The 25,925-nt window shown below is 45.0% G+C and overlaps 4 protein-coding genes across 4 annotated transcripts; 2 read left to right on the top strand and 2 right to left on the bottom strand.

Moving 5' to 3' along the window:
- The first annotated feature begins 128 nt into the window (after window positions 1-128).
- On the top strand, window positions 129-2,518 carry gpank1 (G patch domain and ankyrin repeats 1). Its single transcript, XM_023840874.2, has 3 exons — window positions 129-268; window positions 684-1,280; window positions 1,467-2,518. Exons 2-3 carry the CDS (start codon window positions 745-747, stop codon window positions 1,912-1,914), a joined length of 984 nt encoding a protein of 327 aa, XP_023696642.1. The 5' UTR covers window positions 129-268; window positions 684-744; the 3' UTR covers window positions 1,915-2,518.
- A 799-nt stretch (window positions 2,519-3,317) lies between these two features.
- Window positions 3,318-6,712, bottom strand: plaat1 (phospholipase A and acyltransferase 1). Its single transcript, XM_072704518.1, has 5 exons — window positions 6,213-6,712; window positions 5,971-6,035; window positions 4,158-4,296; window positions 3,541-3,809; window positions 3,318-3,456 (listed from the first exon to the last, which is right to left on the bottom strand). The coding sequence occupies exons 3-5, from the start codon at window positions 4,294-4,296 to the stop codon at window positions 3,355-3,357; spliced, it is 510 nt and encodes a 169-aa protein (XP_072560619.1). The 5' UTR covers window positions 5,971-6,035; window positions 6,213-6,712; the 3' UTR covers window positions 3,318-3,354.
- A 1,258-nt stretch (window positions 6,713-7,970) lies between these two features.
- On the top strand, window positions 7,971-12,680 carry LOC111858795 (E3 SUMO-protein ligase ZBED1-like). The gene is made up of 2 exons (XM_023840882.2): window positions 7,971-10,525; window positions 10,720-12,680. Exons 1-2 carry the CDS (start codon window positions 8,454-8,456, stop codon window positions 11,384-11,386), a joined length of 2,739 nt encoding a protein of 912 aa, XP_023696650.1. The 5' UTR covers window positions 7,971-8,453; the 3' UTR covers window positions 11,387-12,680.
- On the bottom strand, window positions 12,311-25,652 carry LOC111858794 (guanine nucleotide-binding protein subunit beta-4). The gene is made up of 11 exons (XM_072704517.1): window positions 25,434-25,652; window positions 20,623-20,720; window positions 19,539-19,577; window positions 19,147-19,253; window positions 18,630-18,693; window positions 18,106-18,268; window positions 17,354-17,420; window positions 17,048-17,249; window positions 16,581-16,797; window positions 16,312-16,429; window positions 12,311-15,570 (listed from the first exon to the last, which is right to left on the bottom strand). Exons 2-10 carry the CDS (start codon window positions 20,677-20,679, stop codon window positions 16,323-16,325), a joined length of 1,023 nt encoding a protein of 340 aa, XP_072560618.1. The 5' UTR covers window positions 20,680-20,720; window positions 25,434-25,652; the 3' UTR covers window positions 12,311-15,570; window positions 16,312-16,322.
- Between the last annotated feature and the right edge of the window lie 273 nt (window positions 25,653-25,925).

The following is a 25,925-nucleotide window of genomic DNA, read 5'->3' as shown; positions in this document are numbered from 1 at the left end:
AGATCCCCTCATTGTTCTCACTACAAAAGGGGGAACGATCGAGCACAACATGTGAAGGATGTTAATCCACTCTTTTTCCCTGTTGATATCCCACCCATACATTCCTCTCCTCCATCCTATAGTGATGAGGTTCCACCGTCGCCTGCCTTTTGTCCTCCGATGCTGTTGGTGGCAGTAATGCGCTCAGTCGGACTCTTATACCCTCATAAATGAAAGGGATGAGGAAGGTGGTAAACAGATCATGGCGGTGCTCTTCAGTATAAAGAAGGTAATTAATCGCATTCTAAATTTCGGTTTTTGAAAATGGAGAAATGTTGCTTATACTTGAAATCAGCTTGATGGTGTGCAGATAAAGAAGAAGTTGGAAACCGAGATTCATAAGTAGGCTACTTAGTCTAGGCATGTGCCCCGCTATTTATAAATTTTAAAGCCTTAAAGTGCTTCAACATGGTGTTTAGCGTTGTCAGTCATTAAAGTCATTTTAAGAACTGGAAGGTGTTGCCCTACACACATCTTTTTTTATCTACAAGTATTAGTTTGAAAAAATTGCTCGATAAGATAGATATGTAGTTTTGGTGACGCTTTATGCGTCTGTTGGCAACTATGGTTACGGTATTGAGTTTTTTTTAGTTGACGATGGGCTAACATTTAGTTTCTAACAGCATTTTCTCCTTTCCCTTCAGATGGCTTGTGCGGCTAATTTTGTAGCATGAAGTGGGACAGTGTGTTCTTACCCGTTCGGCCATGATCACCTTCACTCGGGCGCAGGAGCCGTATGCCGCGTGGCCCGCGGGCGACACTGTGAAGGAGCCGGCGGACAAGGGGCATGCACTAACCGGGGAAGAGGCTAAACGTTTTTACCAGAGCCTGATAGAGGAAGGCGGGGATGGGGAGACCGGAAGCAGCGGCACGGGAAACGCGCCCGCGAGGAGAGCGAGAAGACGGCGTCCGCAAGCCGCCGCTCCCTCCGAGAGGGATGGACACCGGCTGCTGAGATGCGCCCAGGAGGGGGACCTGGCGGGGCTCAGGGAGCTGCTAGGAAAGAAGGGCTGCAATGTCAACTTCTGCGATGCCTATTACTGGACCGCCATCATGTGCGCCAGCTATGCTGGGCGCCTAGACGCAGTGAGGTACCTCCTCCATAAGGGGGCGGCCTGGGTGGGCGTGGTGGACATCCAGGGCCGGGATGCCCGGGATCTGGCCGATCAGGCTGGGCACACAGAGGTGGTGTGGGAGCTGGACACGTTTCGGGCCCAGGAAGACAGGCAGAGGACAGACAGGTCAGTCACAGGCGTAAAACATGGGGAATTTGTTAATATTGTTTTTAACATAAGACTGTATAACATAACTCCGACTTGGGAATCCCTAGTTTAATGGATGGGTGGGTGCATGAATTCAGTTGGTGTCCAAGCAGTGCAGCTCATTGGTTAATGAGTGTGGGTGGGTGTGTCTTTGCCTGTCTGCAGTGCCCCGCCCCCAGAGCCCCGCTGGTGCTCAGACTGTGGTACCCAGTACAGCGAGAGCGAGGACCGGCATTGCAGCTCCACCCTGCACCAGTTCAGCCTGCGCCGGCCACCCCCCACGCCCCACTACTGTCTGCCTCCCACCAACGCCGGCTTTCGCATGATGCTCCGGGAGGGATGGGAGCCGGGGGCCGGACTGGGGCCCGGGGGGACAGGCCCCAAGCGGCCCATCCGCACCGTGCTGAAGAGGGACCAGGCAGGCCTGGGGTATGGCCCGAGCCCTCGGGCCAGGGTGACACATTTCGAGGCTGGGGACACGCGGGCTGTGCAGCAGGCCCCTGGCAGGGGGCGCACTGAGCGAGGGACCACACTGAGCCGCAGGGCCGAGAGGAAGAAAAAGGAGAAAGACAAGAACTGGGAGAGAGACTTCAGAACTTACTGTAACCTTTGACCTCTGTCTTTTGCTAATGCAAGACCGTGTCTCAGTAGTACTGGTGTGTTTTTATTTACCTTATGTAAGGTGCTCTACTAGAGGTGTGGGCCATGTTTAACCCATACTGCATTTGTACTTTAGAGCGTTTGTACTTTAGAGCAGAAGTTCAGATTTCTCAATGTGACTTTCTGAAGTGGTTGCATGCCCTGATTTTTTCTTGACTGCGCAAAGAATTTATCATGGCAGATATTTTTGTCTGTTTTTATATTGCATTTGAACATACAGCAGTCTGGTTTATGGCAATGTTTGCAGAAACACCTAACGGCATAAACACAGAGAGGATCATGTGTATTAGTCCAAGTACTCCAGTGGTGTAATTAAGCACTTGCACAGAATGGAAATTTCAGGGGCTCATTCTGAGTAAAACTAACACTGGTTACCAATATTGATGCTAATTAATAACATGAAGTTGCTAATTTGTACTGACCAATTTTAAAATCACTTCCGCACCAGAGAACACATACAGTGTTTCTGTCATTTACAGAGAGACATATCACGTTTCACTCCAAATGCGCTTTATTTGCATTGCTTTACAGCTAAAGTACAGATAAATTGTTAAAAATATGAGGTATGTTTGTTATCATGCAATTACAAATTTCTGGGGAAAAAATAAGTATTTCAGGTCCAGGGACAATCCATAGTGTTTAAACCACAATTTCATATCTCTCAAACGCCTGGCAGATTTAATCTTTTTTGACTTGTCAGTGCATTAATCTAATGATGCAAAATTCATTTTACAAAAAAAAAAAATCACTTCTCTGAAGCATGATGCTGTTTCTTTTCTATGAAGCTTTTTTGTATTTGATTCCTTATGATTAACAAGGTAGAAGTGGAACTATAATTGGTAATTGGTTTTATTAATATATGTACAGTTCACACACCGATGAGATGGTCACCTCACCGCTCCCTGAGAGACTCTCCTATATTGCAGTTTAAAATGTAATATTAAAAGTATGATCACACATCTGAATGTGCAACACTAAAATTTACTCACTGAATGAGCACTGTGGTCTCAGTCTCTCAGCTGCAACTGTGAGCCCAGGTCCTTCACCAATACGCCACCTTCTGGCTGGAAGGGAGCAATACACCACCTTCTGGCCGGAGATTCCCCCATTTTAAACATATTTCTCCTTTTGTAGATTTCAGATTGACTTCTTGGATTTAACGGCAGCATAAAGCAGTGTTTCTCAAACTGGTCTTCGAGGTGGATTCCAGTGTGGCTGGCTGGCAGGGAGCAAAAACGTGAAGCGTCTGTGGGTCCCTGAGGACCGGATTGAGAGAGACTGCCTTGGAAAAATGCTGGGATCAGCCGGGCCAGCGGGGTGGGTGGGGCATGGGCCAGCGGGGTGGGTGGGGCATGGGCCAGCGGGGTGGGTGGGGCATGGGCCAGGGGGCGTGTCAGGAAGGCCTGCTTCGTGAGCGGGTGTTGATGAGCCCTAGCATGGAGAGGGTACTGGCAGCGGCTGTCACCAAGGTGATTGCGCCGATCGCTCGTGAAGCCTGGCGAAATCAAAAACATGCGCTTACACACTGGGGCATCAGCTGTTTGATACAGGGAAGAAAGTGGCAGACAATAGCAATTACCTGCTCAGACACTCCCTCCCCATAGCGAAGTAAAGTAACAAAGTGCTCGCAGTTACTGCCCAGCAGGTCATATGACACCACCCGGCCAATGAGCATCTGAGCTCGGTCAATGATCTCAGTAATGGGCAAAGGGGTGTGGTTGTCATCATACTTGTTGTTCACGCGGTACGAGTCACTCCCTATGACCTCCTTCAGCAGCTGCATGCGGACAACAGCCTTGCGGCTAAACACGGACTTGACGCTGGACATGGCCGCCGCCTGGCTCTCGTCTGAAGAGAATATCGAGCGCTTTAGGCTGAAATACATGCTGGGACAGCTCGTGGGAGTTTTGCTTATACAAAAATGTTGAGGGCAGAAAGACAAATGATTGGTTCAGAGAGATAACCAATCAGATTGTAGAGGAGGTGGGTCCAAGCTAGAGGTGGGACCAACCAATCAGATGTATTGGTCCCACTTCTAGTTGCTTGGACCCACCTCCTCTACAATCTGATTGGTCATCTCTCTGAACCAATCATTTTTTGTTCTGCCCTCAGAACATTTTTGTGTAAGTATAACTCCCATGAGCATTGGGACAGTGGACGTGAATGACAAAGCGCAAACAGCTCAATGGTACTGACCCACTGGTGTTAGGTTGATGATGTAACCATCACCTAGGTATAGAGCCCAGTGCTGATAGGCTGGTCTGAAGATCTCAATGAGGTCACCGGGCTGGGGGCTACCAGGGGGGTTTAAGGGGTCAAGGTCATTAGAGGCCATCTGAAGGAGATAGACAGCAAGAAATGAGTAGAAGCTGTTTACTGCAACATATTCCTGATTCTGTAGATTTGCATGAAATTCAGACATTTATTGATAACAAATAAGAAAACAATTTGAGTATTCTGAAGGGATCAGGTCTCTCTGTTGTTCCCTTGAATACACCCTTGCAAAGAACGAAGACCTGGGTAGAAAACAAAGTTGGTGCTTAATGACTGAACGCTCAAATTTGACAAATTTAACATCCTGGGTTTATTGCAGGGCAAACATTCCCATAGTGTTGCCAGAAGTGTATTTATATTCGTTGTACTTTCTGGGAATATTCTGGATGTTACAGTGGAAGGTGCTAATACTGACCCAGTGTACTTGGCTAAGGATTTGAATATAGGCAGCAAGTTTTGATCAGGAGAAAGTCAGAAGAGAATTGAGGTTTCGTCTGGCAGCCATGACATGACGCAAATTCACTCACTACGCATAAAAAATTGCTTGTTGGGGAGGGACTTAAGGAGTATTAAAGGGGGGGGGGGTGAAGAAGTATACTGGTTTTGTATCTGAGCTGCCTTTCAATGCCTGTGTATGCCTACACTGTATTACATCATTTTGCTTTTCATAATTTTGCCAAAACTATGTTTGTGACAGACTTTGCAATAGATTCCTTACAACAGTATAATAATGTTCCCAGGAACCTGAATCGACTTAATGCATAATGACATAGCTTGTCACAGGAAGGTCACAAAGTATGCATGCAGTCACTCAAACAAGCATATAAGGACAAGGCCTAACATAGAAAACGTCTAGTCTAAGTCTAGCAAGTTGGCAAACTTCCACTAAACAAGAGGAACGGCCTGTAATCGGTTCTTTAAACAACAATGCTGACGCGACATGAGAAACTTCTGCCAAGCTTATGTGGACAGCGACTGTCAGAAATCTCTGGACATACCGCAGCAAAACTGCTGGTCTTCCTTCCTGTCACACCGGGAGTGTGTATAAATAAATGGACAGTCCCACCACGTGCCAGTTTCACATTCCTGACCCTGCCTCTCAATCTTAAAGAGACCACAGTGTCACCAGCAGTCCCCGGAAACTCACACGCTGGCCCGGTCCAAAACAAGGACAGGAGAGAAAGCCAGTAGTCTACCATAGTGCATGAGGAGAGTATGGGTTCCTGGTGCAGACTGGACCTGAAAAAATACAGGATCCAGCAGGTCTTGGATCAGTTCAAGGTCCTCGAGGAGGACAACAATCCCATCCACATGATTATGACTCAGGATTAAGCTCAAATGGCAAAAGATTGAGGGGTTAAGCTGGGTCTCATGTGGCACATTATCGATTATAGATCACTGGAGATTCTGCCCAGGAAATGGCTGACAGTTAGCTGATCACAGCTTAGCAAATCATTTCCTGAACCTTTTTGCCACATCCCACATATTCAACGTATGGTTGCTGACATGAACGCCAGCCTGTATTAACATCAGTGCTAAATTTTTTTTTTAAATCATCTCCAACTTTGGTGGATAGAGGGATGCTTATTAAAGCTAGATTGGGCACCCAGAGTATTTATACTCTCACATGAGATCAAGGTATTCTGATCAAAGCTTGACAGTTTCACAGGACATAAATAACTTTTAAATGAATCCAAAACTCTTTCTTGACCACAAGCATAAAGAGGGAACTCACCTTGTCAATCAGTCCTTTTCACGTTTTTCCTTCTGTGGTCCAAATCATATGTCTGGTACCACATTCTGTGATGGCAATAAAACAGTAGAAGAGATGTGAGAAGCCACAACTTCTCTGCCTGTTATCTGTATCCCTTTCAGATGTAACAGGATACAGTTTTACATTTAACCAAAATACTCTCAGGAAAGAGAGTTTTTAAAGGGATTTAAAGTTTAAACCCTCACCGGACCTAAAATACTTGCCAATGATCATTTCTGCTGATTTTGACGCCTGGAACTCTGGTTGTTTTCTGTTAGATTAGAAAGGTGACTGGCTTTGCAGTGAATCATGGGAGCTTTTCTCTCAGTTTTGTTCCCCCCCCCCTTTAAACAGGGCAGCAGGAACAAACTTCTTGTGTTTGGGATACACAGTGCCAGAGAGTGCTGGAGTGCTCTGACACAATGCTTACAGACAATACAGATACACGCGTCTACAATAGCAGCCGCAGAATTCAGAGAGTGCCAGAGTAACAGCCACTTCCTGTATGACTGTTGTGAACTTTGGGAGCTACAGTATGTCTGTGTTAAAGTTCTGTAGCCTTAAACTCACTAGATAGCCTACCGAAATATAGAACTGCATTTCCCTGTGTAAGTTAACAACATAAGGAAGAGAATGATCGTTCTAATAATGGTTATCTTGAATAGACGTGAACTCCCGGTTGCATGAACTATGCAAAAACTACAAACTATTTCCTCCGGGATAATAAAAGTATTATGGTTGGAATGATATGGAAGCCCGTTTCCGCCACCCGGAGGAGAAAAAGAAAAACATTCATCTCAGAATTATGTCTTAAGAAGTCGGAATTCTGACTTTTTATCTCAGAACTCTGACATTTTATCTCAGAATTCTGAGATAAAAAGAGAGAATTACGAAATAAAAACTTAGAATTCTGAGACAAAAAGTCAGAATTCCGACCTCATAAGTCATATTTCAGGGTCTACAGTCTCTTCCGGGTGGCGGAAACGGGCTTCCATAGAAACGGGCTTCCATAGGATATTTGATAGGCCTACTACAGAACGGAACTCGTGGCAATAAGTGGAAATTACTGGGAGAACATTTTAAAACAGATTTGAGGAAGCACTTCTTTACACAGCGTGTAGTTAGAGTATGGAATAGTCTTCCAGGTAGTGTAGTGCAAGCAAAACCCTGGGTTCCTTTAAATCAGAGCTAGATAAGGTTTTAACAAATCTGAGCTACTAGTTAAATTCTCCCCAAACGAGCATGATGGGCCGAACGGCCTCCTCTCGTTTGTAAATTTCTTATGGTCTTATGTACAGGAGAGACGGCGATGAAAACAAGGGCGATTCCTAAAGCATGCCGATCTGAAAACAATGCCATTAGTGTATTTTAATAGAATATTATCATTATACGAATTATTATTATAGTGACATTTTGTGAATTGCCGGTTATTAAGTCGAATCTAATCTAACTTGAACAGATTTTACCTGAATGGCAGCTACGTATATGTAAGTCAGTGATAGACACAAAATGCTTCTTTCAATAACTTCTAAAACTAACTAAAGCATACAAATGGTACATCGAATAAGATGTAAATTCAAATAAGTAAAAGGAAAAGCATTAGGGCTGTCAAAGTTAAGGCATTAATGCGTTACCATCAATTTTAAAATCAATTTCTTAGATTGCGTTAACGCACCGTTGTGGGAGAATAGTATGAACAAAGATTTAGATTTATAGTATTCGTTCCTGGTGTTATCAGGTTGAAATTTCATGTATTCGCTCTTGGCGGTCTTTTTTTATCTAGAAGAAAAGGAAGAACAACAAGAAAAAAGAACAAAATAATAATTTCATGTATTCCCCCCTGGAAGAAGTAAAATTTTTCATTCTATCTAGAGTAGCAGCTCAAAACCAATAGAACGCGCGCGGCTTCACTTCTAGTAGGATCCCACGTGGAAAGAGGGGATGGCGTGTGTGTCATCGATCACGTGATCCTCAAAATACGATGGAACCAAGATGGTTTACTTTCCAGCGCTACAAAGTTTCCCTGCGTGCGTTTCTCTTGCTGACAGCGAAATTGATGACCATTGCGCACAGAAAGTAATACCCTGAATAGTGTTATTACCGCATTTTTAAATTTTTTATACTGATATTTTACAATTACTTGAACGTCTGGGAGTAGGGGGGGCAACGACCAGCGCGTCCGGGATATATGACGTAGAACTTTTATTTCTTTTCTTACTGATTTGTACAGATTCACCCACCACCATCTGCGCTGTGCAGTCAATTGCAACTATGTTCCGAGTAAATCTTTAGCAAGACCCCACGAAGAACAATACGCCAAACCAGTAACAGGGGCGCAATCGGTCGCAGTGCAGCGAAATTCCCGTTACGCTGGACGTAAACAGCGCGAGAGCATCGATCCTCACGCGCGAAATCCCAGAATTCACATCTGCGGCCTAAACATTCGCCGTCTTAAGAGGAGGCTGATGGAGGGGGAAAGCGAAGATGTGTTGTTACTTGGTTCATTTAGTTTTAAAAAAATGCCAGACGGCTCAAAGGATAAAAATATTGTAATATGCAATATTTGTGCCGCCGAATTCAAGTACCACAGGAGCACGACTTCGTTATCTTATCACTTGAGAGCGAAACATGCCCGTGCAGAAACGGATAAGCCGAGTGACTGCGCTGTTAAGGAAGAGGAAGGCAGGGAAATGTTGCCTGGTTCATTTAGCTTTAAAAGATCGCCAGATGGCTCTGATGATAAAGGTGTCGTTATTTGCAATCTCTGTGCTGCCGAATTTGAATACGGCCGGAATATTACTTCGTTAACCTGTCACTTGGAAACGAAACATGCCGGTGGAGAAGCGGACAGGTCGAAAGACGGTGCGATTAAGGAGGAAGGCGGGGATACCTTGTTGCTTGGCTCGTTTAGTTTTGCAGATTTCCCAGACTGCGCAGAAGATAAGAACATCGTAATTAGCGATATTTGTGCTGCCGAGTTGAAGTGCGACTGGAGCGCGCCGTCGTTATCCTGTCACTTGGAAACGGCGCGTGCCGCTGCAGGGACGGAGACTGACAGGCCGGGTGACGGTGTGCTTCGGGGGGAGAACAGCGAGGAAACACTGTTGCTCGGTTCATTTCGTTTTAAAAAGCTGCCGGACGGCTCAGACGATAAAGGTGTCGTGGTTTGCAATATTTGCGATGCCGAATTCAAGTACCGCAGAAGCACCACTTCGCTGTCATACCACTTAAAAGCAAGACACACCCCAGCAGAAACGGACAGCTCCCGCGGGAGGAGAGGCAAAGAAACAATACTTCGTGGCTCCTTCAGTTTTAAAAAATTACCAGATGGGTCAAAGGACAAAAGTATTGTAATATGCAATATTTGTGCAGCCGAATTTAAATACCACAGAAGCACAACGTCGTTATCCTATCATCTGAAAGCAAAACATGCTGGTGGAGAAGCGGATAGATCGAGTGGTAATGTACGGTGGGAGAGGAGAGGGAAAGAGAGACTGGTGCGCGTTTCGTATCATTTTAAAAGATTGCCTGATGGCACAGAGGACAAAAATATTGCAATCTGCAATATTTGTGCGGCCGAATTCAAATATCCTAGGAGCATCGCTTCATTGTACTATCACTTGAAAGTAAAACACGCTGGTGCAGAATCAGGCAGGTCGAGTGACAGTGCGTGGCAGGGTACGATTCATGAATACATGACAAGTCAGCCCGTGTCTTGTGCTAAAGCAGAAGCATTAGCGGATGCAATATCGAGATGGATCGCTTGTGACTGTAGACCCTTGAGCATTGTGGAGGATGAAGGCTTTCTTAATACAATTAGACTGGCCAGCTCCGACGTTACCTACACGTTGCCGTCACGTGAAACTATCGCTTCACGGATTGAGGATTTATACGCGAATCAAAAATCAAGCAAGTTGGAGCAGCTTAGGAATGCAAAAGCGGTGGCATTGACGGGTGATCGCTGGGCGTCAGTTACTAACCATGACTACCTCAGTGTATCGGCTCACTTTATAGACAGTTCGTGGGCGTTAAATTCATTTCCACTAGGAGTGATGCTCGTTGATGAGAGTTTTGCGGAAGGTTGTGCTAAAAAAATTTCTGACATCACATCGCAGTGGGAAATCACCGGGAAAATATCAACGGTAGGCAATATGGGGGCTTCGGCCGGTCTCATCCCCTACGAACACATGCCATGCATTGCGCACAGTATGCAGTGCTCCATCGTAACTGCTCTTCGTGACTGTGGCGTTCAGAGTGTGCTGGAAAAATGTAGGAAGTTGGTTGGACATTTCAAGCGGAGTCTGGCTAATGCCGCTGACCTAAGAAGGCAGCAGGGTGAGATGGGACAGCGAGAAGAGACGCTCGTTCCGGATGCGCCCGGGCGATGGAGCTCCACTCTGTCAATGATCACACAGCTGCTAAGAAACAAGAATGCGTTGCAAGCAACTACTGCCGCCCGAGAAAACGCTGCAGAAATGCTGACTGATGGTGAATTTGACAAAATTGAGGTGCTGAAAAAACTTCTTGAACCCTGCAAGTAAGTTCGAATTTCATAACCAATATTATTAATGCTGACAGTACCTTAAAAATCTAGTGAGTGTTTTTTCAGTTTGCATTTTAGGACTGTAATTGTGTTTTATACATTTAATTGCATTTCAGTTGCATATTGCAAACGTGACTTGCCATTTTTAGGTATCCCGTGCACATTTGAATTTTGTGCTTACATTGCAGGTATGTTGCAGATCTTCTTGGCGGAGAATGGTATGTGTCCTGTTCCGTGGTCTTGCCTGCCCTGTGTCATCTGCTCCACGTGATGAAGGTGTCAGATGATGATCCTTACTATGTAATCAGATTTAAGGGAAGCTTCACTGCTGACCTGTCAAGGACAAAAGACACCCTCAACTTACCCTGGCTGAAGGTAGCAACGGCACTTGACCCTCGATTCAAAGACTTGAAATGCTTACCAAGATCGGAGCGGGATGAGGTTTGGGTGAGCATACGGGAAAGACTGCAGAAGACAATTCTCCAGACACCACCACCTAAGAGGAAGCGATACCTCCTGGTTTATGGATCTGACTCCGAGGATGACGCGGACGAAGCCGCTGGCACATCTTTGGATCGTTACAGAGCGGAGCCCATCATTCAGATGGAGGACTGTCCATTGCAGTGGTGGGCAAAACATTCTGGGGCCTATGAAGATTTGTCACATCTTGCCCAAAAATACTTGGCGTCCCCTGCTTCAGCTGTCCCTAGCGAGACACTTTTCTCACTGTCAGGCCAAACTCTACAGGAGAAAAGAGCCGTACTGGATTCTGAAAGTGTTGACCGGTTTGTCTGTTTAAGCAACTGGCTCAGTGAAAAGAAATCACTTGTCAGCCTTATTTTTGGGAAGGTATGATTTGTCACACTTATAGGAAATTGGACTATCATTCAACTGTTAAACCTTTGGACAATTTTTTCAAATGTCACGATGGGCAGTTTCATCATAGTCCAACAAGAGTCTTGGTTAACTTAATGTCATTTAAATTGTGACACTATTTTCAGGTAAGAAATGGACCTTTTATGATTGCCAAATATGTTTTAGATATTTAGTCTGTTGGTGGACATTGTGGATTGAATTGTTTGTCATAGCTGTTTTTCACCCATGTAACATTTTTTTTGTTGTTTTAAAATTTCTGTACTGAATAAGTGGACTACAAAAACTTTTTTTTAGATCTTGCAACGATTGGATATACAATCAAGTGCCAAGGTATGCAATTAATTTTTAAAAACTGACAGCCCTAAAAAGTCCAGTGATGAGCAGCTGTCTGTTTCATGCCTCCATTTCCATGATCAAAAGAAGTTTCTACCACTAAGCTGAAATGATAAACTGCAAGAACATCCAAACTCCACACATGGAACCCAGGTCCCAGAGGTGTGAGGTAACAGTGCTAACCACTTCATGCAATCCTAACTGTAGGAGTCCAGCTGGCCATCAAAACTATGCTGAAACGTTCAAAGCAGGCTGAGTCTCTGGTACAGGTCCATTGCATTTTTGCCCTCAGATTTTACATGCCAGACCATCAGCTACTACTGTTACAGGAGTATTACCATAGCAACAAGTACCATGGAAAACAATTCAGCAGTGCGACGTAAAGTCCCACATTTAACCTATAAATAAAGTGTTTTTAAAATTGGTCCCCCCCAATCAACGTCAAACTGAACACTGCCAGAATTTCGAGCAGAATTATAGTGGAATCCAGCGCAGTCTATGAGGCCTCAGTCAAAAACCAGATCTTTGTGTGTGAAACTCAATAGCCCGTACTACGTAGTGACACTACAGTCTTGGTTAAAAGCATTTTATTGGTTACAATATCAATTCATAGCAACATACAGTATCACTGACCCACTGTACAAATACAAAATAAAAACTGGTGTGAAGACTTAAAAAAAAAAAAAATCATAGCAAGTGATTATAAACTGACAACAGCATTGTAAGAACTCATGGCACCAAGTCCCTGGATTTGACTGGCTCAAATATAAAAATAAATAAAAGGAAAGGAGGGGAAAAAAGAACAGAAAATATAAAAGCAAAAAAAAAAAGGATTATTACTAAAGGTCAAGTGTCAATGTGTTTTGTGAAGGAGAAAAAAGGAATTATGTAAAGCCAGAAATGGGACAAAATGTAAATCTTCCTTTCACTTGCCAGGCCTCCCCCCCCCCAAAAAAAATCACATGACATCTAAAATTTACTTGGACCACATTGCAGGATTATTGCTGCCTGGAGCTGAAGTTCTATGAGAGCATGTTAGTGTGCGTGTGTGCGTGCGTGTGTGTGTGTACAAAGAAATCAAAAGTGGAGAACACAGGAAAGTTAAAGAGAATAGGTGCCCCAGCTCCTAGCAAGACAAATTCAAATCAAAACCATTAATTCTCCTTAAAGCCTAACACTGTTGCATTTGACGCAGAACTCTTCAATGACAGACAGCCTGTTTCATTCAAAAAGCAAAAGCATCTTCTCATTGGAACTACTGCTTACCAAAAGCATTCCTTGCTCAGGGAGAACCTTTTAGTGGCACCAACAATATCATTATGTGGAGCTTGTTTGGCGTTTGTTGATTTAATATAGTTATGGTAAAATGCCCTCTTTCCATGTCTATATGGTCACTGCCCTCCAATTGCAAGTTACTTGCACAACCAGCCACAAATCAATAAAGCGAACGCAAACTGGCAGGTGTGGAACACCAAAATGGTCAATTGAAATGTCTGATGCATACGGGGTGGGGGGGTACAAAAGGAGAGGGAGAAGTGAGCAGCGCTGTGGCCAGGCACGTTATTCGGTTAGGCACCATGAGAGAGCCGGCAGGTAACCTTCACGCTACGCTTTCATCAGATATTGTGGCACTTTTCTAAGCTGAGACGAAAGGGACCCGGCAGTCTGCAATGCTGAGTCGCTGCTTAGGAATTCCAAAAGGACACTAGAGTCTTTTCTTTAAGAAAGGACACCATACTTTGAGAAAAACAGATACCACATCACAGAAAAAATAAAATACTTTCAGCACGGAACTGTCAAACGTGAGTCACTGACATCCTTTGTGGAATGCCATATTCTGCTTTCAGGAACATTCATTAGAAGCAGAATGGGCAATACAGCTAAAACTAATCTCAAGTGAATCACTATGACTGTAAAGACTTGTGTGTAATCAATAAATACAATAAATTCGTCCTGACTGCAGCGAACAATCCTAACGCAAGATACTAACATATCAAAATGGCCCAACACTTCTTTGCCACAAGCCAACTACTTCCGGGCAAATATGGTTCTTGTATAATCCTCTCACTCTCCATGTCTTTAGTGTTTGACAGTTCAATACCTCACCCCAGGTCAATCTGAATACACTTGTATCTTATATGGCACAATTAACACCATGACTCCCTAACACCAACATATACTGAGGACTTGCCGTTAATACAAAGGTAAGGGTTGTATTTGAGCAAGGGAAATCTCTTCTGGGGGGGGTGGGGGGCGATAGTTTACATGGCCTGTCAACTTTAATGGATCATGCAAAATACTTTGCAAAGACTGTTACCTGCAACTTCACAGATGGCCAGCAGAGGGCAGAGTTGTGCGAGGATCAGGTAGGCTACAGGCCTGAGGTGGTGAACTGAGCACACAGCAGATGGCGTGGGAACCTCATATTAAGGCAGAGTGTGGTTTCGAGCGATTACGTCACAAACTAGGCAGACGCAGACTCCGAAAGGCATGTACATTTAAGTGAGTCGGCACTGTCTGTAAACACACACAACGTATAGAGAGTGGCATTAACACTGCAGTACAAGTATACAGAGTACACATATATATGGTTTACCAAAGTCAAGGCTTGTGTATGTGTGAGTGTTCCGTGTAATGTGTGCATTTCTGCCCAAGTCCAGCAGCGACACCACTATTCTGGAATTCAGGCTGTTAAAGGCAATTAAGGCGGTGTCTCCAGCAAGGCCTTAGGACAGGAGCCTATGTCTGAAGTGAGGGTCCCCTGGTTAGCAACGCCTTCTCTGCTGCACCCGCCTGCTTCTACCAGAGGCGGCCTGCTGTACGCAGCATGCAGGCCTGCACACAAGGCCTTAAGGCAGCATCTCTGTCAAAGCCTTAGGACAGGAGCCTATGTCTGAAGTGAGGGTCCCCTGGTTAGCAACGCCTTCTCTGCTGCACCCGCCTGCTTCTACCAGAGGCGGCCTGCTGTACGCAGCATGCAGGCCTGCACACAAGGCCTTAAGGCAGCATCTCTGTCAAAGCCTTACGACAGGAGCCTATGTCTGAAGTGAGGGTCCCCTGGTTAGCAACGCCTTCTCTGCTGCACCCGCCTGCTTCTACCAGAGGCGGCCTGCTGTACGCAGCATGCAGGCCTGCACACAAGGCCTTAAGGCAGCATCTCTGTCAAAGCCTTACGACAGGAGCCTATGTCTGAAGCGAGGGTCCCCCGGTTAGCAAGGCCTTCTCTGCTGCACCCACCTGTTTCTACCAGAGGCGGCCTGCTGTACGCAGCATGCAGGCCTGCACACAAGGCCACGTTGAGAACATGTATTTTCATAGGTGGTGGGGGTCAAACATGTACGGTCCCTCCACAGGCTGGCACACTTTCCCAAATAGTGCCTTCCATCTTCTGCTCTAATTTGGTGTGAATTATTGCCATGTCCTGTCATTTAAAAAAAATTCTGCATATGGCTGTGAGCCCCAGGCTGCCCCCGCTACTCGCCTCCCCAAGGAGTCCCCCCCAAGAGAGGTTAGTGTATCTAGTGCATTATGGGTATTTTCATCTCTCAAGCTACAATATGTCCTTTCGGGGGGAGAGGGGGTGGCAGTCATAGCCTTGGGTGTTTTTTGGTGATTCTCAGCCAGACACCAGACTGACAGATATAACTAAGGGGGGGGGGGGGGGGGACGGCAAACCTCCAGCTGTAGAAGCTTTATTGCATAAAACACTGATGATTTTCCTTCTGAATGCAACATCTGCATGACATGACCTTCAACTGCGGCTGAGGCCGTGTGGTCGCCATCCTGCTCCGCAAACATAGTGGCGTTTTGAGACAAAGGGATGGGCAATACTGGAATACAGATGAAATACGAAACACGTGAGGACGAGGGGGGGTGGGAGGAGGTTAAAAAAAAAAAAAAAAAAAACCAACAGCGTCAGTTTAACACAACATAAAAATTAACGAGAAAATTACCGAGAAGCATTAGAATCTCCCTGGGAACCGGTCTAACAACCACAGTGCACCATTGCAGGTCAAGTGAAAACAGTTTCTTTTTTGTGGAAATATCCACCAAATATAATATTAATACTGATATTAATATCATATTTCACGTAAAATCACTGCAACATTAGTATGCTTGCATGTTTTATAATGCATATGAATGTCAAATGGTTGGCATTGGCTAGTACTGAATACATTACGCACATTGAAAATGGACAGGAATAAAAGAACCAGACGACTGGGATTTCGCACAATACCTCTGCATTCTACGTGCATATATACGCGGGGCATATATGCCGATACAATGCAGTACACGTCATACAATGAGTGGCTGAATAACAATGTTAAACTTGCCCCTGCAAAAACAAAAAAAAACAAAACAAAAAACTCAATGGGGCCTCTCTGAAGATCACCTCTTCAGCTGACTGGACTATATACTGAAAGCTTTGTGTCATACGGGAGTACAAAAAAACGTTCACCTGGACAGGTAGAAAGAGCGTGACACACAGCTGTGGCCTGGAGCAGTGACCACTGACCCCGCCCCCCGCTGCCACGCCATCCCCCCCCCCCCCCCCCACCCGAATCCCTCACCCTCGGTCCTGTTAATTCCAGATTCTGAGGAAACTGTCCCAAGAGCCGGTGGCAACAGCCATTCCATCATCCGTTACCCCTAAACAGCTGACACGGTTATCGTGACCAGCCAGGACACCTAGGGGGCAAGAAGGCGGCCATTAGACAAAGACATTGGAGGAGGAAAAGGAGTGTACAATAAACAGCCACCTCATTGGTTAAAAAAAAAAGCCTACTGTCCAAGGTGAGGATGAGGAACCAGACCCCCCCCCCCCGCCGCCGATACTGACCTGCACGCTCTCCTTTCAGCGTGTCCCAGACGTTGCAGTTGAAGTCGTCGTATCCGGCCAGCAGGAGGCGCCCGCTCTTGGAGAAGGCCACGGAGGTGATGCCGCAGATGATGTTGTCGTGGGAGTACATCATGAGCTCCTGGTCCGCGCGCAGGTCGAACAGCCTGCAGGTGGCGTCGTCCGAGCCCGTGGCGAAGGCGTTCCCGTTGGGGAAGAACTGGGGGAGGAGCCCGAGGTGAAAGGTCCTTCAGAGACAGCACTATGTCCTCAGTTAATCCAAAGACCTTCTCCAACCTAGCGGCGTAACTTGTTTCCACATGAATAAGTCATGATGTCCCAATACAGAGGCTGCAGGCACTATTTCCAGTTCAGGCTAATCAAACCCCCACTCCACATGATTATGTGGGACTGGCTGTGATGATAGACTGGCATGAATCCCCCCCCCCCCCATCTTCTGGCATACTCACAGTCACCGCGTTGATGTCGGACACGTGGCCGATGAAAGACTGCCTGCACATGCCGTCCCGGACGTCCCACAGCTTGGCGGAGGCGTCACAGGCCCCCGACACGAAGGTCTTAAAGTCAGGGCTCAGGGACAGGCTCATGACGTCGCCGCTGTGGCCCGTGAAGGTGGTCGACTGCTGGCCCGTCTCGATGTCCCATAATGCACTTCGGGGCACAATGCGGTAGGTCGTCAGCAAGGCATAGTAAGAAACCGGTCTCCTCTTATGAAACATAAACAGGTCCCCCTTGCGGGAAGTACCCAGACTCACCAGGTGGTGTCCCCAGAGCTGGTAACTATCTGATTGTCGTCCAGAAAACGGCAGCAGGACAGATATCCTGAAAACGCACAAGGCAGGACCGTCATGTTACTTGTACATAAACACTAAGAATTACAACAGGATATATGGTAGGTACGCACTACTTCAGTGAAAAAAGTACTTTATTTCAAAGGTATAATTAGGAAAGTCATTAAATTCTTTCGGGGCACTGATCCGCGGAAAAAGAACATTTTTATCATATTTTTCCTGCATCGGTTCTGGAAGCTCCAGCTGCTAATGGTTCTGATTATCAGCCACTCAAACCCATAGCTGGACAACGTCCCATTCACATCCTGCAAAAACCATTCACAATGTGCCAAGCCCTATAATTTAATTACAATATCGCTAATGCGCTTACGGATTTGCTACTGTTACATTTCCTTAATGCCGCTTAAGTCTCGTCATGGCAGGAAGCGACACCCATCGGGCAGCTAAAACTGGCTCATCTGAACGAGTGCCCATTACAGCTCGTACGGATCAGCCAATCACATCACATCCGTCAGACGCAGAAACCTGGTCCAAACATGCGTGATAAATTTACTTAAAGGTTGTGCAGATTACAGAGCTTTGCATTCCATGCTGCAATGCAACATAATACATTGATTCGACTAGATGAGCTAATTATAGAGGGCAATACCTACACACCACAACACCATCATCATCATCATCATCCATCAGAACTGAAGAGGCCCGCTGCCCGTTACCTGTGTGCCCTGGAAGCTCCCGCGTGACCCTCACGTTGCCCTCCCGCGTCTTCAAGCTGTAGATGGAGCAGATGTTGTCCAGGCCCCCGCAGGCCACGTAGTTTCCGGAAGGCGCGTAGGCACACGTCATCACCCAAGAGGAGCGCAGTGGGATGGCGTGAACCTAGAGGACAGCCAACAGGCTGCGTTGGCCAGCCGGACTCTGGAGGGAGGCTCTCGCACCCGAGGCCTTGCGAAAACTGAACCCAGAAACCAGGGCCTTTCCTCGAACGTGTGTAAAATGTAAAAATGCAACCCGAGTGGATGCTGGCCAAAGCATCAAGCAGGTCCCAAATCCTACACCTGGGGGGCTAGTTAATATGCAGGGCTTTGTGAGAGCTACACACTTCATCATTTTCATAGCTAATTAATCTCCAATGTGTGGAGATTATAGTCAGACTGAAGAGAGCTGCAGAATCTGTCCAAATCCAGTACTGCTTTCGCTACTGTGGACTACGGCAAACTATGTCGAGTGGTACCCCCACCTTATTCGTCGTGTAGCTGTCCCAGATAATAAGTTTTCCATCCTGAGAGGCGCTGACGAGGAGCCTAAGGGTTCGACAGACACACAAACACATTTCTCATGGTGCATTTCAGTTCACATGACAAACACCGACTATGCCACGTACAAGGCACTGGTGCCATGTAATTAACTCTTTTGTAACGTGGGTCAGGGTTTCAGTTGAGTTTCACAGACAACACGAGGTTCCTCATTGGCCGAAAAGGCCTGCCAGCACCGCCCACCATGGTGGGAGATTCTGAATATCAAAGCCTGGACTGCAAGCCTTTCCAAGAACCCATCCAGTTATCTGAGAGGCCCTCATATCCTCTTGAAGTGTGTTTTTGGAATGGTCTGCTTTCAGCTATTTGTGGAATGGAAAATAGTAGCCTGCGTGTAATGAGATATCATTTGTTATCCTATTTGCAGCATGTTTAAAAACGTCCAATAAGCTTGAAGTCGCAAGTTCCAAGATCAGACTATAAGTCACCTGACATACTGACCTGGAGTCAGAGCCCCAGTGCATGGCGTAGATTTTGGCCAGGTGACCTCGAAGGGTGCGCCTTGTCCGCATCTGAATCCTCCCAACTGAGTCCAGACCGGCGGTGATCTGCAGGCAGGAGAAACAAAGCTTTGGTAAAACCACACTCCAGATGCCAGGGGGCATCGTTCCCAATCAATAATTAATTCAAATTTAGCCATTCCTTCGAGATGCCTCTCTGGCCAGTACATGCCTTTAAATATTTCAGCATGCTCTAAGTGTAGTCGTGTCACAGGAGCCGGCCGGCGCGGAGCGACCCTGCGCCCCACACCTTTGCCAATGCTCAAACATCGGCGGCTGCAGATCCCATCAAATCCCCAGCCAAAGAAAGCGAGTTCCATGGCCCGCACATACCTGAGAGAGGGTGGAATCACTGCAAGCTTTCCGTGCATCCTGGAGAAGGAGGGAAATGGGTTAAGCATGCAAGTGTCCCCAGAATGACAAATGTTAAAAGCCTTTATTTTAACAGAACAAGCGTCAAGTAATTCAGTCGTGTTCCAATTCTGCATATAGGTGATATGCAGCAATGCATCATGGGAGTTTTACTTATACAAATGTTCTGAGGGCAGAATGAAAAATGATTGGTTCTCTTTCTGAACTGATCAGATTGTAGAGGAGGTGAGATCAAGACTCCTAATTGATTGGTCCCGCCTCCTCTAGTTACTTGGACCCACCTCCTCTACAATCTGATTGGTTCTATCTCTGAACCAAACATTTTTCCTACAGCCCTCAGAACATTTTTGCGTAAGTAAAACTCCCATGAGCGTATCATTAGCAGCAGTACAAAGGAAAACATCCTAGAGGAAGTGTGTGAAGAGCAAGTAGCAGCATATCAACAGATTTTTTTATTCTTGTAACCCAGAAAGGCATTAGGTTATAGCACTGGAAAACTGGCCATGTCAATGAACTACTAGGAAAAAAATCCCGGATTAAATAACGCCCAGCATTTATCTCCCAGCAAGAAAGTCCTCATTATAAGAGACCAGAATTTCTCAGTTATCGCTTCTGATGTTCTGCAGCAGACCTGCCACGTGCATCAGGCAGTCGGCATGACGTGCAGCCGGCGGAGACACACAGACATGTCACGTTTGCCCTCATGAGGCACGCAGCGCAGCGATCCGCGAAGCATGATGAACTGCAGCTATGTTCATTTAATTAGAAGATGTTATTTGCCCTAGATAATCACATTTTGAAACAGAGCTCATCACCTACAAAACCAAAAACAGTTCGCTTAGACGTCGGTCAATAGAGCGATCGAAGTTCGTTTGTGGCCTGGAATGGATGCTACTGTGAGTGTTAGGTGATCCACTCCATGACAATCCCACAGACAGATTATGGGTGGAGATGGTGTCAATCTTGCAACAGAACTAAATATCTGCAATGCTCTTTCAGAGGGGCGGGTGTTTATTCCACGGAACCGCCCCCGCCCCCATCTTACTTTGATTTGGTTCCGCAGTTGCTCCGCCTCCTGTCGTAACTGTTCCAGTTCGCTCATTGTCCCTTTCTGTTTTGATCAGTCCGCAAACCAGCTGACACCTGTGACACAGAGAGGCAGATACTTCAGAGGAGAGGAAGGGGACAAGCAAAAACATCCCAAAGGAACAGAAACAATCCTGTTTGTCTGACATTTTAACAAAGGGTAACAAAAAGCTCAGCTATTTATGACATGACACACAGCTCTTCATCCCTGTTCATAAGAAAAGGGAAACAAGGTTAAACATATCAACAAGACATTGCATCACAAAGCCAACTAATAGTTAATGTTCCATTCAGTCACCATACTCAGAATCCTACTGTTTGATGCTCTCTGTATACAATGAAAATGTGACCATTCAAGACAATAAACTAAGTCACTTTCACCTTTGGGGCAAAAAAAAACACACGAGGGATCAAGGCTGTGTTTTGGTCAGTTGTGTTTCAGATTAAGTGGGAAACGAAGCAGTTCCTTTAGCTTTAACAGTGGAGGAATGTACAGCATGTGACCTAAATTCAAGGCCTCGAGGGGGAGAAAGAGAGGCTAGTAGGTGGGGCATTCTTCTGCCAGACAAGTGCTTGCCAATATTAAAAGACATCGAACACTACTGGAAATAACTCATGGAGTTTGAGCGGGCATCTGTAGACATTATTTTTGCTGCCTCTTCTGACGAGGGGGGCCGACTGACCTTCCCGCAGCTTGCCAAAGCTGGGAGGGCACTGGGGTCGTCAGCCTGGGCCCAAAGGCATCTGGCGGGGGAGGGGGGGTGTTGAGGAATGTGTGGCAGTGCGCTCTCTGGCTTCCCAGTGACGCACACCTCCCTATGGAGCCTGTCTGACATCAGCTGTGGGCTCTGAGACTGAAGCGGGGTTTTCTCCTGCTTAACTGATTCCGAGCGGAAGGCCAGTAGGGCCAAGCCCACAAGCTGACTAAAATCATCACTGCCGGCCTAAAGTTCATGGCCAACAACATTAATTAGTCATCAACTGCCCTATTTACTTCATTAGAATACATATTTTACACCTCAGGATCTTCTAACAGAAGAATTTCAAATAACTGCGTAAATGAAAAAAACTTTCATCCATCGTGACTGTACGTTTAGAACAATCATAGAATCACCATTTCAGCAGTTCTCAAATTACCTGAGGCCTGTTCCTCAAAAAAATTAAATAAAATAAAAAAAATCACTGCATTTTCTCCATGTTCCCAAGACCAAACAAGCGCCTTGAAAAGTTGTGTTTTCCACAAATCAGCTCCTAGCAGCTGCCATTACGGCATGTAATTTTTTTCTAGCCTGCTTTTTCCATGTCTTCTGCATGTCATCCCCACCCATCAAATTACAGTTTTAAATGAACGGGTCAAGTTCATATGAAAACCCTTCAGAAAAAAAAAGAAAAATGATGCTCTGGTCAGTATTACTCAAACACACATTTCACACTCTTACACATTGGAAAGACTTTTGGTGAAGGCACTGGAAAACTGCCCATGCCAGCGAAAAACCCTTATACCAAAACGAATGTGTTTTAACTTTACACCCACACAAAAACTACTTTTTAAAGATGTATTGTACACAAATGGCACTGACAAGTTAGTTCACAGGGTGAAAACGTGCTTTCCTGTGAAGATGCCGCGGAGATAAGATGGGCGGCTGCGACATGAGGAAGGCTGCACTCTCCCAACACACAGCTGGCATGAGCGGCATGAGGCGGTGCTGTTTGGCACAAGCCACCAGGAGCCACACGCTGCCAGATTCTATTGTGACAGATGCGGGCAGGTCATACGACCATAGCCTTGACAAATGCGCAGCCCAAATTCGCCCAGTAAAACATCAAGCATGATATATTTGTTTTAAAAAAAAACAGCTCTAAATAAAAAGCATGAGCTAAGGCAATAAAATAATCCACCACCACAAAAAACATCCTGAACGGTCATACAGATGGACGGTTTATGGCAACTGCTTTGGATGGTCAATAATTTGCAAATGACTTAAGCATGATCAATAAAACCAAATTTCCAAGATAGCTAGTAATTGGTAAATTTATCAAGCTACAACCAAAATAGTAAACTAACTATCATGCAGCCATCTAAGGGGTATATAATAAGACACAAAATCCAAACAAAAACTTGTTAACCAGTAATTCCCCATCAGTGCCTAAAACTGAACATCTTCAGGTGCTTACACATGGATCCAGCAGTAGGATGCTACTTGTCATATCCATTTACAGTCTAAAAGCAAGCCACCCTAACAGGTCCATTCACCACAGACATTGCTCCCCATTACCCAGTAACACTGTACTCCTCCCTGTTCTCCCGGGGTGGGGGGGGGGGTTGGGTGTGACCTTCCACAAATGGGTCATGCTGTTTTTGTTCCTTTCTGTTGAAGCTTCAGAGATGTGATGCCCTTTGCTTTAAGCACCACTGCGAAAACAGGAAGCAAGTCACCCCCCCCCCCCCCAACATCGGAGAGAAACACAGAAAAAACCAAATCATTCACTGCAATCTGCCTGCTCCCCTCACACCTGTGCCACACCTCTAGGGGCTGAATCAGAATCTGGGTTTGAGGGAAGGGGAGCTGCCACGCACTCAAACCGATTCAAATTTCCATGTGAAAATATGAAACGCTGAATATGCTATATGATTGAAATTAGTCAATGAAACAAACTGCAGACGCGTACACCTAGAACTCACAACAGAGGGCAGCACAATCCTCAGAGTGACAAGACTGAAAAGTCCAACACACTCATTTACGCCAAGACCAAACCTGGTCCCGGAACAGTCTGATTTCACCTCACCTTCAGATGAAGAGTCATGTGAGATGAGATTACAGCGGTCAACTATTTAACTTAATCACCATTTATTATGTTTATCATTACTTCATTAACGTTGGGGAAATGCTACACAACTTGGTCCAGTAGGGAACAAATTACATTAGAATTTTAAGGGATGACTGCAGAGCTTAACAGTGTTTTACAAAAATAGTTCAAAAACCCCAATAGAATATATTTTTTTAGGTTTTCCATTAAGTCTGCACTTCTGTTCATCTACAAATATCACATTTACATTAAGTACGTGATATATGATGCTGGAACGTAAATGGATTTAAATTCAGTTTGTGCTATTGTATAAAAAATGGGTTGCTCATTAGCATTAAGACAATTTTCATATTCTATTTATTTGCAGGTTTGAAACAATCGTTCCAAAAATCCCAGTCCATGGGACAAAAATAATGCAAGACAACTATAATCCATTAAATTCTTAGATCACTCACACACACAACTATGGCATGGAAAGACCCTCCCATTCACATTTCATTATAGATCAGTTAGCAACCAGAAACAAGTTTTTAAAAAACCCTTAAACATCCTGTACAGCTGGGACATTCCAATAATGATAGACACATCACCTTATCCCCTTGTGAAACTATGCGGCACCTATACAAATTTCCTCATATTTAACAAGAAACCTTCCTTGAAGGCACTTGTCCATAAATTACTCACTGTTGGAGCCCACGCAATTTAACTTTGGTTGTTCCATAGTACTTTCTGGTCAACACCTCACTACCCCAGAGCCTACTTATGCAATAACTAATGTGAATATTCCATCTCGGACTCACCTTCAGGCTGTCCTGGGAGATCATTTTCAGTTTCCCTGGCCAATTAGCAGTTAATAACTGCCAATTTCACATTTAATCAAAAGTTAAAAGTGTATATATATGAAGCCTTATTGTAAACGTTAATAAACAAATAAATAAATTTAATTTCGCCAGTTCTTCCCATGGATGAAGAACTAATGAAACACGTTTTAAACACTTAAAAGTCGTGATTTACATCATGTCGAATTAACGGCTAATGGCAAAGACAAGTGAACATATTTGGGGTATCTCTACCAACTAATCGACATGTACAAAGCAGTACATTACAATGAACTGTGTAGCGTGACCCGTTAATAATATTGTTTTTCTGGTTTCCAAAAAGATTTTGCAATCAATTAAAAGACCGTCAATGATAGCAAACTGCTATTAAAAGCTTTGCTCTAATCAAAATCCAAGGTGGACTTGAGACGGGAACGAAAATGACCTCGTGGCGCGTATAACAGGGAATTTCAATAAGACATGCGTACCATAAATAACATATGTAACATATCTAAACAAGGCGAATAACAAGGTAACGCATATCAAGGGAGTCCACTTAACGTCACCAGAGTAATGTGGCAAACTGAGTAAATTGCAAAATGAATTTGTCAGCAACCTTGAAAGTCGTGTTATGGTGAGCAGTGTTAACTAACTAGTGCGCCTGACTAGTTTAGTTCATTAACTGCTCCGACTTATGCACTTGAGTACCTACTAGTAGGCTACGTGCTAATACCCACAGCCAGACTGGACCACTTACTTTACCGTCTGACAAGACAGACAGCTCTGTTTTAACTCTTTTAAGACTAACTAGCGCATAAAACGATCACAATATTAAGACATCAAGCACTACCAAAGAGAAATACGAAGCTGTGGTAACTCCACCAGCCGCCAATCAGTTAGTTTTCTGCGAACGATTAAGCTAGTTTACTTAGCTAATATTGCCTGCAAGACAACGTTACGGCCAGATGTTTCCGAAAACTTCTCCCACAATCACGTTCTCTTTGCCCATAGAAATGCAGCAGAAATTAACGTGAACATAGTCGATACAATTCAGGCAATAATCAAGTGAAAGATAAGCTAAGCCCGAATAACATCAAGATACGACGAAGAAACACGTTAGCTAGCTACCTAGCAAGATACGTACCTGAACTGTGCTTTGGACAGTCCCCTTTCTCTGCTTTTCCGACTTGTAGATTATATATCCACTTTCAAATTCTACACATGGTCCGCGAAAAAGAAAATTGAAAAAAATATACTGCAGGAGATATTATGAGGGAAACTTGCAGGTTAACAGGTGCTGCCAGCAAAGTAAGAGGACTTGACTTAGTCTTCGCCCGAAATCACCACACCCATACAGAAACTGGGAACATGGCAACAGTTTGTACGAGGGGTGTCATCCCCAGCATGACGTTTTACGAGAATAACAGTTTGCTCTTTAAACTAAGTGTTGGTTTATGAGCACAAAAGCTGGAATAGCAACATGTGCTCGTTTAATTTTTTTCATTGTCTTTGTAACAGAAGGTACAATAATTCCTCTAAAACAAATTTATTTAACCTACTTGTATACATGGTATAGTCTGTCAGCCGCCTCATCGAAACGAAAGCAAACAGGAAAACAGGAAACGTACGTAATAGC

Source organism: Paramormyrops kingsleyae, chromosome 21 (genome assembly GCF_048594095.1).
Source record: "Paramormyrops kingsleyae isolate MSU_618 chromosome 21, PKINGS_0.4, whole genome shotgun sequence".
Taxonomy (NCBI): Eukaryota; Metazoa; Chordata; class Actinopteri; order Osteoglossiformes; family Mormyridae; genus Paramormyrops; species Paramormyrops kingsleyae.
This window is presented reverse-complemented; position numbering and strand designations above follow the sequence as displayed.